General features: G+C 41.8%; 1 protein-coding gene across 1 annotated transcript; it reads right to left on the reverse strand.

Moving 5' to 3' along the window:
- Positions 1–7786: 7786 nt before the first annotated feature.
- LOC118563431 lies at positions 7787–11541 on the reverse strand. The gene is made up of 2 exons (XM_036138068.1): positions 10738–11541; positions 7787–9854 (listed from the first exon to the last, which is right to left on the reverse strand). The coding sequence occupies exons 1-2, from the start codon at positions 11515–11517 to the stop codon at positions 9801–9803; spliced, it is 834 nt and encodes a 277-aa protein (XP_035993961.1). The 5' UTR covers positions 11518–11541; the 3' UTR covers positions 7787–9800.
- Between the last annotated feature and the right edge of the window lie 5064 nt (positions 11542–16605).

Genomic DNA, 16605 nt, shown 5'->3' on the forward strand with positions numbered 1-16605 from the left:
TCAACCTCCTTTGCACCCTGTAAATAGGTATTAGAAAAACAAGTAATTAAAAATTGTGGACCACGACATCTCTGCCTCTGCATCCATCCTTCCACACCCCACGTACTCCAACCTCTTAAGGCCAGCTACGTGACACTCACCATCTAATGGAGCATAGAATGTCAGCCACCAGACGTTTGCAGCATCGAGACAAACAGGCCTCCAAGAGGACAAAAAAACCCAAACTCATCAGGAAAGCACTTCAAACTTGTGGATACCCTAACCAGGTCTTTGTTAAGGGATTCAGTTGTTAAAGGTCCCATGACATCACTATAAAAAAAAACATTTAATGTAGTTGATATTGTTGCATATGTAAATTCTCCAAAAAGCTTCATAAAAAAAAACTTGTTATTTTGTCAGGCCAAATGTCCCTCCTCAGAAAAAGGGTTGGTTGTGGTATAAGATATGCAGCTCTACCAAGTTGACTTCACTCTGATTGGCTACAAACATATTTGGAAAACAAAACGCGTGGCCTCTGATTGGAGAATAGGAATTACATAGAAAGACAACCCATTTTCTGATCTGACCGTTTTTTGAGCATAGCAATAAAGCTGATTTCCCCTGAGCTAGTCGTTTGGTATTCAGTTTTGACATTAACACCTCAACAGTGCACAACAGACCATATTATACTCCCAAAACCAACAAAAAATTGAATTTGTTGTTAAGGCCCCTTTAAAAACCGTCCGGTAGATGGAAAAAAGAAGGAAAAATGGGAAGAACACCATTACTTCAGCTATGGCTGAAGTATCTGAGAAACCAAGAAGGATCTGATTTATCCCTGACTGACACCTGTCAACGATCCAAGGTCCACGCATTCCTCATCAAACTGTGCTTAAATTTTTATTGGCCAGCCTCCGGTGTCGGGATGGGGAGGAGGTCTTGCTGCTGTGTTTTCAAGTTAGTTATTATGTTATCGTGGAAGGAATGCTCATTCTTTATTTTTGCATTTTTGTTTTTGATTTGTGTGTGTTATGTCTGCATTCAGAGCCAACGTTTCACTAAAATTTCATTACGGCTGCACCATGACAAGAAAGCGCTGACAGTTCACTACTTCTGCTAAACAGAAGGCTCACTAGGCTCCGGCAAGGTACCTACTTGTTTAAAAAAACGCTGTCAACCACCCGCTTTTAAAAAAAGACAACTTAGATCCCTCTCTTATTGGCTGTTGCTCAGCCACTGCCCAGCTTCTATTTACTGAAACAGCTCTTACGAGATATATCAAACAAGATTTTGACATAGACTGACAAGGGTTACTGTTCTGTGCTGTTTATGTTGGACCTTACTCCAACTTTTCATAACACCATCACATCCTGCTCGATAAGCTTAGGTGTTGGGTTTGTTGAGTTGGTGTATCAGGATTTGACTTGGAGTGGTGCTCTTTATCTGAGGGAATGTTGTGCTGAACCAGAGAACCTGATACTCGAGCCAGACATGATGCTGTGCTTTAAAATGTTTATTAAAATAAATAAAACCAAACCCTGATGCAGGCAGGTATCCAGAGGGGAGCAGATGACAGGCAGTGTAGAAAGTGGGATGCTCCCAACAGATGACAACGGGCTGAATGGGCTGGAGGCAGAGAACTGGTTCATGAAGCAGAGAAGGCAGAATGCTGGAGACAATATGAGATGGGCAAAGGTCATACATGGAGAAGGCAGGCAGAATACAGCAGACAGGTCCGATGAGGCTGGGAGAGAAATGTGGTCAGAAACAGTCCAGGCTGTGTCTAGAAAACAGATAGCCGATGAGTTGTCCAAGCGAGGGCAAGGCGAAAAAGGGAAATCCAAAAACGAGAGGCGAGATCAGGGGAAGCAGGTGATGCAAAGAATCACCGCTGGATAACTTCTCAATCGAAGGCTTTTGATAATCTGGAAAAAACTGGCTGTGTGAGGCAGGATAGCAGGTGGGATGAATGCAGGTAATGAGGAGAGAGACAGGTGTAGCTGCTCACTCTAATTAGCTGAGTAGAATGGAGAAGAGTAGAGAGTGGCAAACAGCCAACCGGCCCAAAGAATGACAGATGACGGGGAAAATCAGAAAGGACACAACAGAATACATAACATTTTTTGTAGCTACTTCTAAGTAGAGATCTCCCCCTTCTTCAGTCCACTTTGGTATACCCCCAAACATCTCTTATGCTGTTTTTATCATATTTGCTCGCCTTTGGATCCATTCTGTCAACCTTTAAAGACATCTCCTATTACTGCTGTGCTGATGATATTCAGTTGTACAGCTGGTTTCACCCAAATGTAATGTTTAAACTACGGTTTTCTAATGTGCTTTAACTCTGTTAAAGGGTGGATAGTCGACAGTTTTCTTGAAATCAAAAACTCAAAGTTTAAGACAAATGCATTGCTAAGATAAAGAAGAAACTTGGACTTCTCGGTTCTTTGGCAAAATCTGCTGTTATGACCCTTGGCATAACCTTTGATTCTGTTTTTTTTTTTTTTTTACTGTGGATGCACACATCATCTAACAAATATTGCCAAACAAAGCTCAAATCAGATGATTTTTGCAGGGTCCTGTGATCAGGGCCTGCTGATGGTGATCCATATCAAGTTGAAAGGAAAACGAGGTGAAACCTTCTATCCACTGGCCCCCAGCTTCTTGAACTCTTTTCCTTTGGACTTGAGATTGATGAACTCTGTAGTCTCTTAAAAAAGCCCGTAAAAAAAACATGTTTTCAAATATGCTTTTTATTAATTTATCTTGTTTTGTGTGCATTATTGGCTCTTAGGCATTAGTATTATGGTATTGTGATGCACTTTATTTTCATATATTGATCATATCTTGATGTTGATCACGCTTGATAATTTTTGCATCCTGCATTGATATATAATTTATTTTGAAGGTAACTAGTGAGCCCACAATGCCATGATATATTGACTTTGACTATTCTGTTCTGTATTTATGTTTCTTCTTCTCTTAATTTTTCACATGTAGTTTCCTTTTTTATTTTGGTTTGTCTGATCTCCCGTGTTTTGTATTTTCCTTACTTCCTGTTTTCATTCTCTATTTTCTGTTATTCTGTCTGGTTTTGCCTCTGCAGTTTCCTCATATTGAGTTGTGTTTTGCTCTGAGTGATTTGTTTCTAGTTTCTATTCTGTCATTGACTCCTTTAGACTTCCTTTATTTCAGATTTTCTCTCCCAACTGCTCCCACTAATTAGCCCAGCACCTGTGTCTTGTTTCACTGATCATTTCTACTCAGCATATACTCCCCTTTGGTTCATTCTCTTGTCTTCCCTTCATGCTTCTGGTTCTGGAAAAGTTCGCTCTGTTTCCTGCCATTTGTTTCATTTTTGTATTTTTTCTCTTTAGCTTCTTTGTTTAATATCCTTATTTTCACATCAAGTCTACATCCTGTCTGCTTGCTTGTGGATCCTTCTCACAAACATCTAACAGAAAAACATAGTAAATGGAATATTGTGTTCCTCGTTGTTCATTAAATAAAGACATTTGGGATATTGCACTAATGTCCTTTTTTAAAATACCTAATTCATTTATTTTATAATTCAGTAGGGCTTGTTATAAACTTCAGAAGATAACACACGATACATTTTACAGAGAGAAGGTGATAAAAATATAGTTCTTCATCCTCCCCTTGTTTATAGGAAAATTTAAGCAACTATTATTTTCTATTGACATAGTAAATCAAGGTAAGATTTAACATTTCATAGTTAACAATTTCCATAATGAGAAGCTCAAAAGCAACTGGTCTTTGGGAAAAAATGCAGTGTTGCATTATTTATTAAAACAAGTTTTTAAGATTAAACATGACAACTACAAATGGTTACATTATTTAAATTCCCACAGCAAGACTCTGTAAATTTAAATGTTAAAGGATTCCCAGTTTTAGGGGAGATGCTCAGTAACACAGGAAGATGTCATTCTGACTTGCGGCCCAATTAGGGCTGTTTTAGATGCAGACAGCACCATATGATGTCAATTAAAATGCTTTTGTTCTTTATTCTTTATCTGTACTGTAAAGAAGGTAATAATAAAAGCATATTTAACATGCAAATAAAGTAATCCCATGAAAAACAAACTAAGAGTGGACACAGTCAACTTTTGTTTTAGGCTAATTTCTTCAAGGACTTTCAGAGATCTCAAGCTCTTAAGACCGAGGCTCCATCCAAAAACGTATTTTGGGGAAGGACTCTTTAGCTAAGGCGGAAGTGTATCAGTGGTCGCCATGATAAGTGCTGTGCAAACATTGCAGTTAGTGAGAAAGGAGGTTGGAAAATGAGCCTGTATGCTTCCTCTCATAGCTCCTTTAGCATAGGGACGTCATGATGTCCCTTACCAGCTCTAAGGAGCTATAAGGAATCCTGCAATCGTTTGACATGACATATAAGCACAGCCCACCTCACGGAAATGTCCAAAAAGAAGAGAGCATGGACTTGTAAGAAGCAACCATTTAGTCTTCCACATATTACATGACTTGCTGGTCATACATGTGGATAAGGGGCCTTTGGCCATATTAACCTTTGTAGTGTAACTTTGTAGTGAAGATCCGATAGTGTAATAGTGTAACAGCAAAATATTAAATCAAAGGAAGCAATAAAATCTTCAGCTGTGATGTATATGTAGATATACATTACATATACATATAAATATGTTAACCATGACAATTAAACTCTGATTATTTGCTAATGTTGCACACATTGTTTATTTTGCTCATAATGTGTGTATGCTGTTAAAATATAACCTATTCATACAATTAAAACAATTAAAATAAATATAATAAAAACATCTCCAGTATGTAAACTCTGTTTAAGAAGACAACAAACAATTGGGCGGGTTAATGTTAGAACTAGAAAACCTGTATGAATGTACATCCCTTCAGATGTTTGGGTTTGTGTAATGGAGAGCTTTGGCCGTTTGCTACATTAGTCTAACTTTCGTGTTTTGTAGTTCTTGTTCGGAAGGCTGTAGGCCCGGATTTGATTTGCATCATGTTTCCGTTGTGTAAGGATGCATATGAGTTAAAAGCTGTCTTTATTTTTTACTGTTGACCTAATGAGAGGGCAAGGAAGAGGAGCTAGGAGCTATAATTAGAACGTTTTTGAATGCAGCCTGGGACAGACAACTGTAATGCCTGCAGCCATGGCTGCTCTCCTCACTGAGGCTTAATTTAATTACAAGCATTTCTTCAGAAGAACCTTGATGTGAGGTCAGCAACTACAGTGCTGATCTGAGTTTGCATGCAATCATGATCAACTTCAATGAGTTTAAACAGAAACAGATACTGGACAAGTTTAAATTTAAAGCAAATTTTCTAAAATCCACACAGGTACATACCTAACATCCTCAAATATACACCTATATACTAAGATACACCTCCACTAATATTGCATTTTGAGGTGGTTGGTGAAAATGCACATCCGTGCCAAGTATGGAAAACAACATTGTTGCTGATAGGAGTTTAGGAGCATGCTGTAAAGGCCACTGCTGATTTGGGACAGGCACCCTTTTATTTTTTTTTATACATAAGCTTTCATCAGGAAACATGCAAAAATAATAATTAAATAGAATGATACATTTAATGAAGTCCCAAAACATAAAGTCACAACTGAAATTCAATTAATCTGCACAACATCAACAACTGATATATAATGCCACCTAGGCAGTAGGATGCTCAGTCAGCTCAGTCTTCCTATCCTTGTGGCTCAGACACCCCTCATGTGTCCTAATTAAATTATCAATGCTCTCCTCATCATCCTTGGTCTTTTCCAAAGAAATCCTTTCAATGATCTGTTGTTGATTCTTCTCCTGACTGTCTCTAGCCTATGATGCTAACACACTGCATCCATTATTGTTGGGATATCTTATACTGTTTAACTAGTGACAAAGTCTTATTTGAAAGCCAAAGATACACAAAACATTTTAAAGAGGTGCATAGTGATTGGTTAGAACCTTTAAACCCAGGTAATCATTTTATGTAAGGGTTGAGATCAGGGCAATTAATGTGATATTTAAAAGCCCGAAACTAATATGGCATTCATGCCAGTGATGGGTGTATGTAAACCTCTGCCTGGCCCTGTTAATGTATAAAAATGTCTGTTTGCTTAGGGACATTTTATATGTTATTAAGAATTTATGACAATCTTTTGAATTATGAGGACATTACAACATCAAACTAGTTAGGTAGCTCCCAGTAGTTATTATGGTATCAGTCTAGTTTTATGAGCTATTTGGAGCTTGTGTATGTTGTACAATGATACTGTACTGCAGGAGTTGAAACGCAAAAAAACAAGAATAATAAGATCTGATTAAAGTACAATCATTTATAGAAAGGCCTGCAGGCATCCGGCTTCCTCGCTCTTCACTTGGCCGTGTGCCCCAGCAGTGTACAGCAGGATTAGTTTTCTTCTCTAAAATCTTTAAATAAAATCATTACCAAACAGGAGGACAAGTGTTGAGGGCCTGTGAAGAGCACTGAATGAACCATTAATCATAAGTATCTGCAGCAGAGCGTGGCTCTGCTATAATAAACTGCACTGTGCTGGAATAATCTCCCTACTTTTCAGGCCTGATTTCACTTCAGCTGAAGAGGGAGGACAGGGGTTAGTCTAAGACACAGAGATAAAGGGTGGTCCCACAGCCTGTATGCTGGGGTCAAGAGCTAAAGCAAGAGTACCCTAGCTTAGAGAAATGTAAAGAAAAAGCACAAAACAAAGAGAATACCCACAGGTTGAAAACAGGGATATTCTCTTAAAATAATCTTTAAAAAATCCTTTGTTTCCTATTGTTTTTTTTTAGGCTTTTTGAACACTTCTTTAATTTTCTAGCTTTACAAACATCGTTTCTACTTTCACTCTACTCCACAACCAATTTCATACTGCTTCTCTCACAAAGCCTCCATTTTCTCATCACTCCTACCCACTCACATGTCAATCCTTTTCTGTTTCTCACTTTATATGTTCCTACTTAGCCCTCGTTCTTTCAGACCAGTTAAGCACTTCCTCTTCTGTACATTATACGTTTTTTTTCCAATTTCCTGCACTTCCAGATCACCTCCTTTTTTCCCCTCATCATTCCTCCATGCCCTTCTTCCTAACCCTTTTGAACTTGCCTCTAAGCCTTCCTCCAGTAAACCCTGAGACTTGCCACAAGTACTTGAATAGTAAAGAACTGTGGTGCTTATCAAAGCACTGGCAGAGCTCCAGGGTGTGTGAGGTTTAGTACTCCCATTTTGTTAGCATTTCAGAGACTGTCTGGCTGGGTTCTGAGCAGTATTAATTGTGGGGCTGTGGAAAGTGGGACAGCAGAGAGGACAAAGTAAGATATAGCAGAATTATTTCTGAAAATTTTAGATAAGGATGGTGAAGAGATATCACTGATAATTCTTTCCTACACATCACTTATGTATCTTTATCACAACAAAGCAAAACCAGATTTATAAAGGTCAGAAAGTCCTGTAGATCACAAGCATCACATACAACCACATTCACAAAGAACTAACCAAGATTTTTATCTTGTGAAAGCCAAATAAATATATTGCAAGTCTTCTCAAATCATAGTGACTTTGAGTTTTACACTTTAATCACTATATGCAAATGGAAATTTATAGATTTGTTTGTGGAGCATAGCACTGTGGTGGCGGCATTGTTGGTTCTTCTGCAGCGACTCTCCTACCGTTTCCACGGGAACCTCTGGGCTCCTCTGCATCATCTCCACCTTGTGACTGCATCTCTGCATAAGTGTTATCTTACTTATGAGAAAAAATAGGAGACAGGAAACATTGATTCCAAGCTAACTGGTAGCCACACTGCCCCGCTCTCGCCGAACGCAGAGAACACAGGAGGCTCCGCCTTTATTGCTTTTTATAAACACGTACGTAACCTTCCGCTCTACAAAGTAGTGCCATAACATATACAACAGTGGCAAGCATCATACTCAACACCCCCACTTGATGGTGCCACAGACTTCAGCCATAACACTTTTCTCCAAACATATAAGAACAAAATTTTCCAATCTTGGCTCTTGTGGCAGATTTTGTGAACACATCTGCAACCATGTTTTCTGTTGGACAATAAGCCAAAACAATTTTGCCCTGCAAAACGTTCGATCTTATGAAGTGGTATTTAATGTCCACATGCTTGCTCCTCTGGCGATTCACAGGGTTCTTCGCAAGGCGTATTGTCCCTTGGTTGTCTTCAAACACCTTTGCTGTTTGTTCAAAACTGTGGTCCATGTCCTTTAGTAGTTGGGATAGATAGAGCGCTTCCTGGATGGTAGCTGCTAATGCTACATACTCAGCCTCACATGTTGACAATGAAACTGTTTGCTGTTTCTTTGTTTTCCATGAAACAACAGCTCCACTTGAACTCAGACTAAAACAGTAGCCTGTAGTGCTCTTTCTGTCAAGAACATCGTTGGCCCAGTCGGCATCAGAGTACCCCATCAGCTTGAGTTCAGTGTCACTCTTATTATAACACAACTCATAGTTCTTAGTCCCTTGTAAGTATCTGTACACATGTTTTAAAGCTGTCATATGTTTCTCTCTAGGATCAGACATATGTTGCGACAGTCTGCTTACAATCCAGCTTATATCAGGCCTGGTGCAGGTCATGACGTAGATGAGGCTGCCCAGCATTTCTCTGTATTTTCTTTCGTCAGTTTGTTCACCTTCTGGAACCAGATCACATTTGATTTCACTAGGAGTGGCTCTGGGTTTACACTCAGCCATACCAAACCTTTCCAGTATCTTCTCGATATATTTGGACTGGCTCATTTTGATAGAGCCTTCTTTTTGTGTGAAATTGATCCCGATAAAATGTGTGAGATGGCCAAGATCTTTCATTTTAAACTTTCTTTTCAGTTTCTCTTTGACCTCTCTTAAACACGTCTCATTGCTTGCAGCCACAACTATGTCATCAACCCACACTAATAAAATCACTTTTCCTTTGTCAGAAAAGTTTGTGTAGATACAATGATCAGCTTGGCTCTGCACAAACTCATTCAATATCAGGAAATCATGGAGCATCATATTCCAGTTCCTCCCAGATTGTTTGAGCCCATAGATAGATTTGTTCAACTTACACACAAGTCGCACGCCATTCTGTGATTTAACCTGAAAACCTTCGGGTTGATCCATGTATATTTCATGGTCAATGGGTGCATGTAAGTATGCGGCTTTAACGTCCATCTGGTTAAGTGTAAGGTCATGTTGTGCAGCTAATTGCATCAACACACGTAGTGATGTCAAGTTTGCAGTCGGAGAGAATGTCTCTGAATAGTCAAGTCCTTCTACCTGGCTGTATCCCTTCGCTACATACCTTGCTTTATATGTCTCATTCCCTTTATCATCCTCCTTGAGAGCATATACCCACCTTCCCCCCACTGTCTGCCTACCCTCTGGTAATGGTAGAAGTGTGAAGGTGTTGTTCTCTTTAAATGAAGTCATTTCATCTTTCATTGCCTTTTTCCACATATCAGATTTAGGCGATTCTAAAGCTTCTTTATAGCTCTGTGGCAGCCCAACTGTAGCTCTGTAACAGTAGTCAATGGTTAAGTTACTGTTCTGCACTGTACATTCATAGTCCTCCAAATACTTAGGTTTCTTTCTGACTCTACCTGTAGTACGTGTAGTTTGTGTGTCAGTAGTTGAGTCTGTGTCCATTTCTGAGTCTTTCTCAATGTCTGTGTCCGTCTGTCCTGTTACTTCAATCAGTGGTTGACTGTTTTCACTAGGTGTATTTACCCACTCTATGTAGTGGTCCTCCGATTGGTCCCAGTCAGTCTGTGTCTGCCCCTCAGTCACATTCTTTTCCATAAAGTGGACCAGTCTGTGTTTCTGAACCTTGTTCGTCTCTGGAAAATAAACCAAATAAGCAGGTGAATGACGATCAAAACCAACAAAAATTCCCATTTTGCCTTTAGGATCAAGCTTCTTTCTGTTTTGTTCATACACCATACATTCGGAACCAAACTTTTTCATCTTTGACAGATCTGGCCTCTTTCCGGTGAAAAGAAAGTAAGGCGTTTCCCCGGTTCTCTTACAGTAGCACCTGTTCCTTATGACTGTAGCTGTTCTGGCTGCATAAGGCCACAGCTCTTTGGGTAAACCTGATTCAATCAGCATGCATCGGACCATTTCAAATAATGTGCGCCAATTCCTCTCTGCAGTCCCATTTTGGTGGGGAGAGTAGGGGGCTGACCTCTCATGTTTGATAGCATTGTCCCTCAACAATGACTGGTACTCCTCTGACACAAATTCTGTCCCGTTATCAGATCGGAGGCGTTTTACTTTACCGTAAGGCGCCGTGTCTGCAAAGAACTGCTTAGTTGCCTCAACTGCCTTGTTTTTGTTCCTAAGAAAGTATACATAAGTAGCCCCAGAAAAGTCATCAGTGAAAGTGATGGCATACTTGTACCCTTCAAATGACTCTGGTGAAATAGGTCCACCCAGGTCTGTATGGACTAGCTCTAATGGCTCTTTGGCCCTCACATCACTTTGCCTGTTTCTGCTTTGTGAAAATTTACCCTCTAGACAAATTTCACATTGATTGGGTCTGGAGGTTTTGTCTTTGATTTTCATACCATTTACAACTGTTTCAAGTTTTACAATATCATCATAGTTGCAATGACCCATTATTTCATGCCATGTTTTTAGACCCAAAGATACATTGCAGGAGTCCTCACCATTTACATTATCCTCTGTGATAACGTCTAAGTAGTACAATCTGTCTTTTACCTTCATTTTACACATTGTGCCATCAGGAAGGATCATTTTGTTGTTATTCTTCTCAAAGTTGAATCTGGCTCCTTTTGAAGTTGCTGCATCCACCGATAGGATGTTTTGTGGGTATCCGGGAATCAGGAGTGCATCCGTGAGTTTGACACTCACAACTTTCCCGTCGCAGTCGGTCAGCTTGATCTGTGCATCTCCTTTCCTCAGGACACTGCCGGTGATCCGGGTCCCATCCGCTAGCTGCATGATGTGGTTCTTGGGCTGGAAAGTCTCATCAAATTTGATGAAAGCACTCTCATCAGTCATGATGTGGGCAGATGCACCACTGTCCACCAGTAGACCTTGCTGCTGTGTGTTGTGGGGTTGCCATTCACTCACCCGAAGCACAAACGTCTCTTCTTCATTTGTGGTTTTATGCTTGTCCTTGACACGAACAGTCCGTTGTCCAGTGTCTGTGACGGCGGCCACCTTGTTACTGTATTGTGCGTTGGTCCCCCTGCGCTGAGTTTTCTTCTCTTTGTTTCTGCAGTCTTTTGCTTTATGCCCCATTTTCTCACAAATAAAGCATTCTCCGTTGAAATATTTCTTCTCTTTAAGCTTAGGCTTGGACGCTTTATAGTTTGCAGTCATTACTTCATCTGTTCGGGGCCTGCTACGGTAGCGCAGTGTGCATTCAAAGCTCCTCAGCCTCGCCTTGAACTCGTTGAAAGTTAGCGTTTCTTTTGTCTGAGTGACATGCACAGAAAATGGGTTGTAATCATCCGTGAGACCTTTTAACACCATCGCCGTCAGAAGTGCATCACTAAGGGTCTCTTTAACTCTGTTTAATGCGGCCACTATCTTTTCAACACGGGCTAGATAGTCCGCTAATGCTTCCCCTTCAGCCATTAGCACATTGGTGAGCTCTGTGTATAGCCCGACAATTCGCGGCTTTTCTTCTGACTCAAAATGGCGCCTCAATATTTCTAGGCTTTTCTTGCCGTCATCTGGTGCTTCATACAGGATGAGCGTTAACGTCTTATCGTCCAAACAACCACACAGTTCTGCATACGCCAGTTCATTTCTCCTACCGATCTCTGTAGCTTCTTGTGCATCGGCTCCCGCTGTTGGCTCACTTCCCAGGATAGCATCTTTGAGACCGATGGTTTTTAAGTATGCTAAAAACCTTGCTTCCCAAATGTGGTAGCGGGCTTCGTCTCCGTCAAACCGAGGCGGCAATCCCCTTCCGTGCATTGGCATATTCGGAACTTGCCTGGGCCCATAACCTGTTGGTTCTTCTGCAGCGACTCTCCTACCGTTTCCACGGGAACCTCTGGGCTCCTCTGCATCATCTCCACCTTGTGACTGCATCTCTGCATAAGTGTTATCTTACTTATGAGAAAAAATAGGAGACAGGAAACATTGATTCCAAGCTAACTGGTAGCCACACTGCCCCGCTCTCGCCGAACGCAGAGAACACAGGAGGCTCCGCCTTTATTGCTTTTTATAAACACGTACGTAACCTTCCGCTCTACAAAGTAGTGCCATAACATATACAACAGTGGCAAGCATCATACTCAACAGGCATGTCAATTGGGTTTTGTTTTACTGGCTGTGAGCTATTTCTCCACCTTCTACAGAACAACATATTTGTTAAGGCGGAGAAGTGTGAGTTTCATCAATCCATAACTTCCCTTCTGGGTTTCAGCCAAATCGCCACCCCTCTTCATTCTCTCACTGCATCCAAGGTGAAATTTGTCTGGTCTGACCAAGCCACCTCTAAGCTTGGGATGATGTTTACCACAGTTCCCGTTCTTCGTTCACCTGATCCTGAGAGACAATTCCTTGCAGAGGTAGATGCCTCCAGCACTGGGGTAGGAGCTATTTTAAGCCAAAGATCTGAACACCATAAGGTTCACCCATGTGCTCTATTCTCCAGGTCTTCAACTTCCGCCAAATACAACTATGATGTTGGAGATCTGGGACTGTTGGCCATCAAGCTGGCATTGGAAGAGTGAAGACACTTGCTGGAGGGGGCTAAGGAACCATTCATGGTATGGACAGATCACAAGAACTTCTGTATCTCCAGTCGGCGAAGCATCTGAACCCACGTAAAGCCAGGTGAACTCTATTCTACCGTTGGTTCAACTTCTCCTTGTCCAACAGACCCCGGACCAAGAACATTAAATCTTATGCATGGTCCAGAATGAATTAACCTGTTAACAATCTAGTGGTGCCAATTAATTCACTCTTCCGGAGAATGCTTGCTTGTGCGCCACCATGTTGGAGTTGGAAAAGGAGGTTAGAGATGCCCAAAAGGGTCATTTGATCCTGAAGGCCTGTCCCAAGGATCACTTGTTTGTTCCTGAGTTCCTGGTTCCCAAGGTTCTGGAGGTTTGAAACAAGTCACACTTTTTCTGCTATCCTGGTCAGAAGAGGACTTTGGAGATCATCTTGGCTCTGTTCTGGTGGAGTATGCTGTCCTACGATGTCAAAGACTATGTGGCTTCTTGTTCACTTTGCAACTTTTCAAAGCTGTCCAGATGTTCACCTGCTAGTTTACTATGGTCGTTGCCTGTTCCGTCCCTACCCTGTCTCATCTGTCAATGTACTTGTCACCAGTCTACCCTCTTCCAATGGCCACACAGTAATCCTGACCATCATCGACAGGTTCTCCAAGATGGTTCATCTGGTGCTGCTATAGAAACTTTCCACCTCCAAAGAGCTGGGGAACATCCTGGTTTGCAAAGTGTTCCATCTCAATGGATTACCTGCTGTCATCGTCTCAGACCAGGGACCCCAGTTTGTGTCCAAGTTCTGGAAGTGGTTCTGCTTGCTCCTGGGGGTTTCTGTAAGCACGTCCTCAGGGTTTTACCCTCAGCCCGAAGGCCAGTTGGAGAGGGCCAACCAGGAGGTTGAGACAAAGCTTCATCTGCTGTGCAGTTAAGAACCCACCAGGTGGTCTCTGAACTTACCTTAGGTGGAGCATGCCATCAATTTCATCCCATCCAGCACCACCTGTCTGTCTCTGTTCTATATGGTTTATGGTTTCCAGCCACCTGTGTTCACCATCCAGGAAAGGAAACCCAATGTGCCTTCCTCTCATGCTGCGGCGATGAGGTGTCAATGAGCAAGGAGAACAGCCAGGAAGACCTTCATCAAGATGGCTCAAAGCTATTCCAAGTCTGCCAATCGCTGTTGCAGTGCGCCTCTGATCTACAAGGTTGATGGGAAGGTCTGGCTCTCCAACAGGGATCTGCCTCTTCATGTGGAGAAACACCTATTAGCTCCTCAATTTGTCAGACCTTTACTTATCTCCAAGGAGGTGAAACCGGTGGCTGTCCACCTGCAACTCTCTCGGTCCAGGATTCATCATTCCATGTGACACTTCATTCAGTCTTGATCCGAGCCCACCTCCCGCAGCCCTCCTCCCTCCCAACTAATTGATGGTGGTCCTGTGTACACTGTTCGATGCATCTTGCGTTCCAGCGGGGACATGGTTTACAATATCTGGTTGACTCGGAGGAACGTTCCTGGGTTCTAGGACGATTCATCATTGACAAAGTCATGGACAAAGAGTTTCATCGCCTGCACCCTGATCAACCTAAGGGTCTGTCCAGAGCCAGACTTTGAGGAAGGGGTAATGTAATGCTTCTGTTCTGCAACCATGTGCTTTTATGTTTGGTTTCACTTGCTGTGAGCTGCTCTCCTGTGCTCTGTTCCACTGATTAGTTTAGCATGATGAGTTTCACCTGCCGTGCTGCCTATTTAAGCTTGCTTCTCACAGCCAGTTTCTGCCAGATTCTTGAAAGCCATCAGTAGACCATCCAGCATTCCTTGATTGCCCTGCCAAGTTTTGACCTGGTCTGTTCTTTGGATTTCCCTTCCTTGCCTTGCCCTTGTTGGACTCTCCTATTGGCCTCTGAAATCTGGACACTGACTCTTGATCCTGCCAAGCCCTTTTCCCAGCCCTCTGGATACCTGCATCTGTGTCATGGTTCTGACCCCTGCTTGGATTCTGGATCCCCACTTACCAAGCTCTGTTCCTGCGCTTGCTGAGCTCAATGTTTGTGCTTTCAGCTGCACCCTTTCCAGCACCATATTGGAGCCCTCATACCCGCAAATTATTCCCTCTGCAACCACCAGGACTCTGAGAAGGTCAGTGGCTTTTGACAAATAAGTGTGTATCTTTATAACCTTTTGGCTTCCATGTGACTTCATGCTGGTCTTTAATTATTTACTTAAAGATTCTTCTCCGGGAGAAGCTCTCTGTACTCATGGCTCATGGGTGCTATAAGTGTCTTTCTTCATCCAAACACATTCATTCTTCACACCTGTCAATCAAGTTCACGCCTCTGGCAGTACAGTCACAAATGTCACATAAACATACAAATGCAAATGCATGAGTCAGATACTGGAGGCAATGGCACAGCAAAATAATTCAATAATTTATTTACAAACTGTCATAATTTAGGTTGTTGTTTGTTTATTTTTGGACTTTTCTGGACTTGAATCAGAAACCATCCTATCACCTCTCAGCCACCAGCCACCATCCAATCAGCTCAGCCACCAGTCAATTAGCCCACATCAACTCCACCTGCTGCCAATAATTACTGCTAACTCTGGTTACCTGTTCACCTGCTTACATATACTTGCTTCAAACAACTCATCCCTGCCTGAACATCTCTTCTCGCTCTGTCTATTCTCATCTCATCTCATTTTGTTTAGTGTGATGTGCTTTGAGTCTACCAGTTCCTGTGTGCTCAGCCAGCTGGACTCTTCTGTTCACTTCTCTAAAAAAAACTGCCTGTGTCTGCATGCTGCAGTTCTGCCTGTTTCCCTGTGAGTCCCAGCCACTTGTTGTGCCCATTCTGGTGGTACCCAGGTCCACATCGCCTGTTCTGGTCTATCTCTACCTGCATCTTCTGGTCTCCTGCTCATCCCTGTCTGCCTGCACCATCTGCTATTAAATCCTCTCTTCTTGTCTGTTTTCACCTGCATCTGGTCAAGTCTGGTCCTGCTTACCTGCCTCACCTGCCATTACTCAGTCCCTCGCAATAAACCTTTTAGAAAAACATAACTCTGAGTCCGGCTGAATATCAGGTTCACCAGCAGTAATCATTATACTAATTTCATATGGCTTTTGCTGGAGGAAAAAAAAAGCTGATAATGGAACTCCGATGAGACTACCAATACTTAGAAATCTTGCAGCAGGCAAGTGACCTTGGATGGATTAATGTTCAAGTAGAGTCTGTTGTTCTGTAGTAATCTCTAGTACTCCCCCCCCAAAAATGTCTTATCATCCGCCGCCCCTGGTGCCCAGACATGTATTTTAAGAAAAGACGATAAAAGATGCAGACTTATTGGATGGGTGTGGTTTTACAATGTGATCAGGCCACCGAGGAAGTAATTGCATCTGTCCTGTAATAAAAGCTTGTTTTTGACTCCAGGCAACACTCTGTCTCCTTGTATCGGGAAGCAGGTGGACACACAAAGATATGGATATGGAAATTGATTAAAATTCTCTGTCCTCTTCTTTTGTCTTTTGATTTAGGTCAGTGACTATAGGGTTTTAAAACAGCCAACCAAGAGAAGAAAAGAGCATAAGAGGTTCTAAGGACAGATGCTGAGAGAATCACTGGCAGTTAAATGGTCCTAAAAATATAGATTTTATGTTGTTAGGATTGTATATACATATAAAGCTTGTGCAAATACACAGCCAGAGCATACGCAAGCTGTTGCTACATGTTAAAGAGAAAATCGGAGATCACTTTGCTTAAATATTAGACTTAGTTATTACAACAGTAACATGTCTTTGTTCTCCAGCACTTGATCTTGATTTGCAATCAGAATAAATGAATTATGAACTCATACAGCCTCTGAATCCTTTGT

The sequence above is a fragment of the Fundulus heteroclitus genome, chromosome 6 (genome assembly GCF_011125445.2).
Source record: "Fundulus heteroclitus isolate FHET01 chromosome 6, MU-UCD_Fhet_4.1, whole genome shotgun sequence".
NCBI lineage: Eukaryota > Metazoa > Chordata > Actinopteri > Cyprinodontiformes > Fundulidae > Fundulus > Fundulus heteroclitus.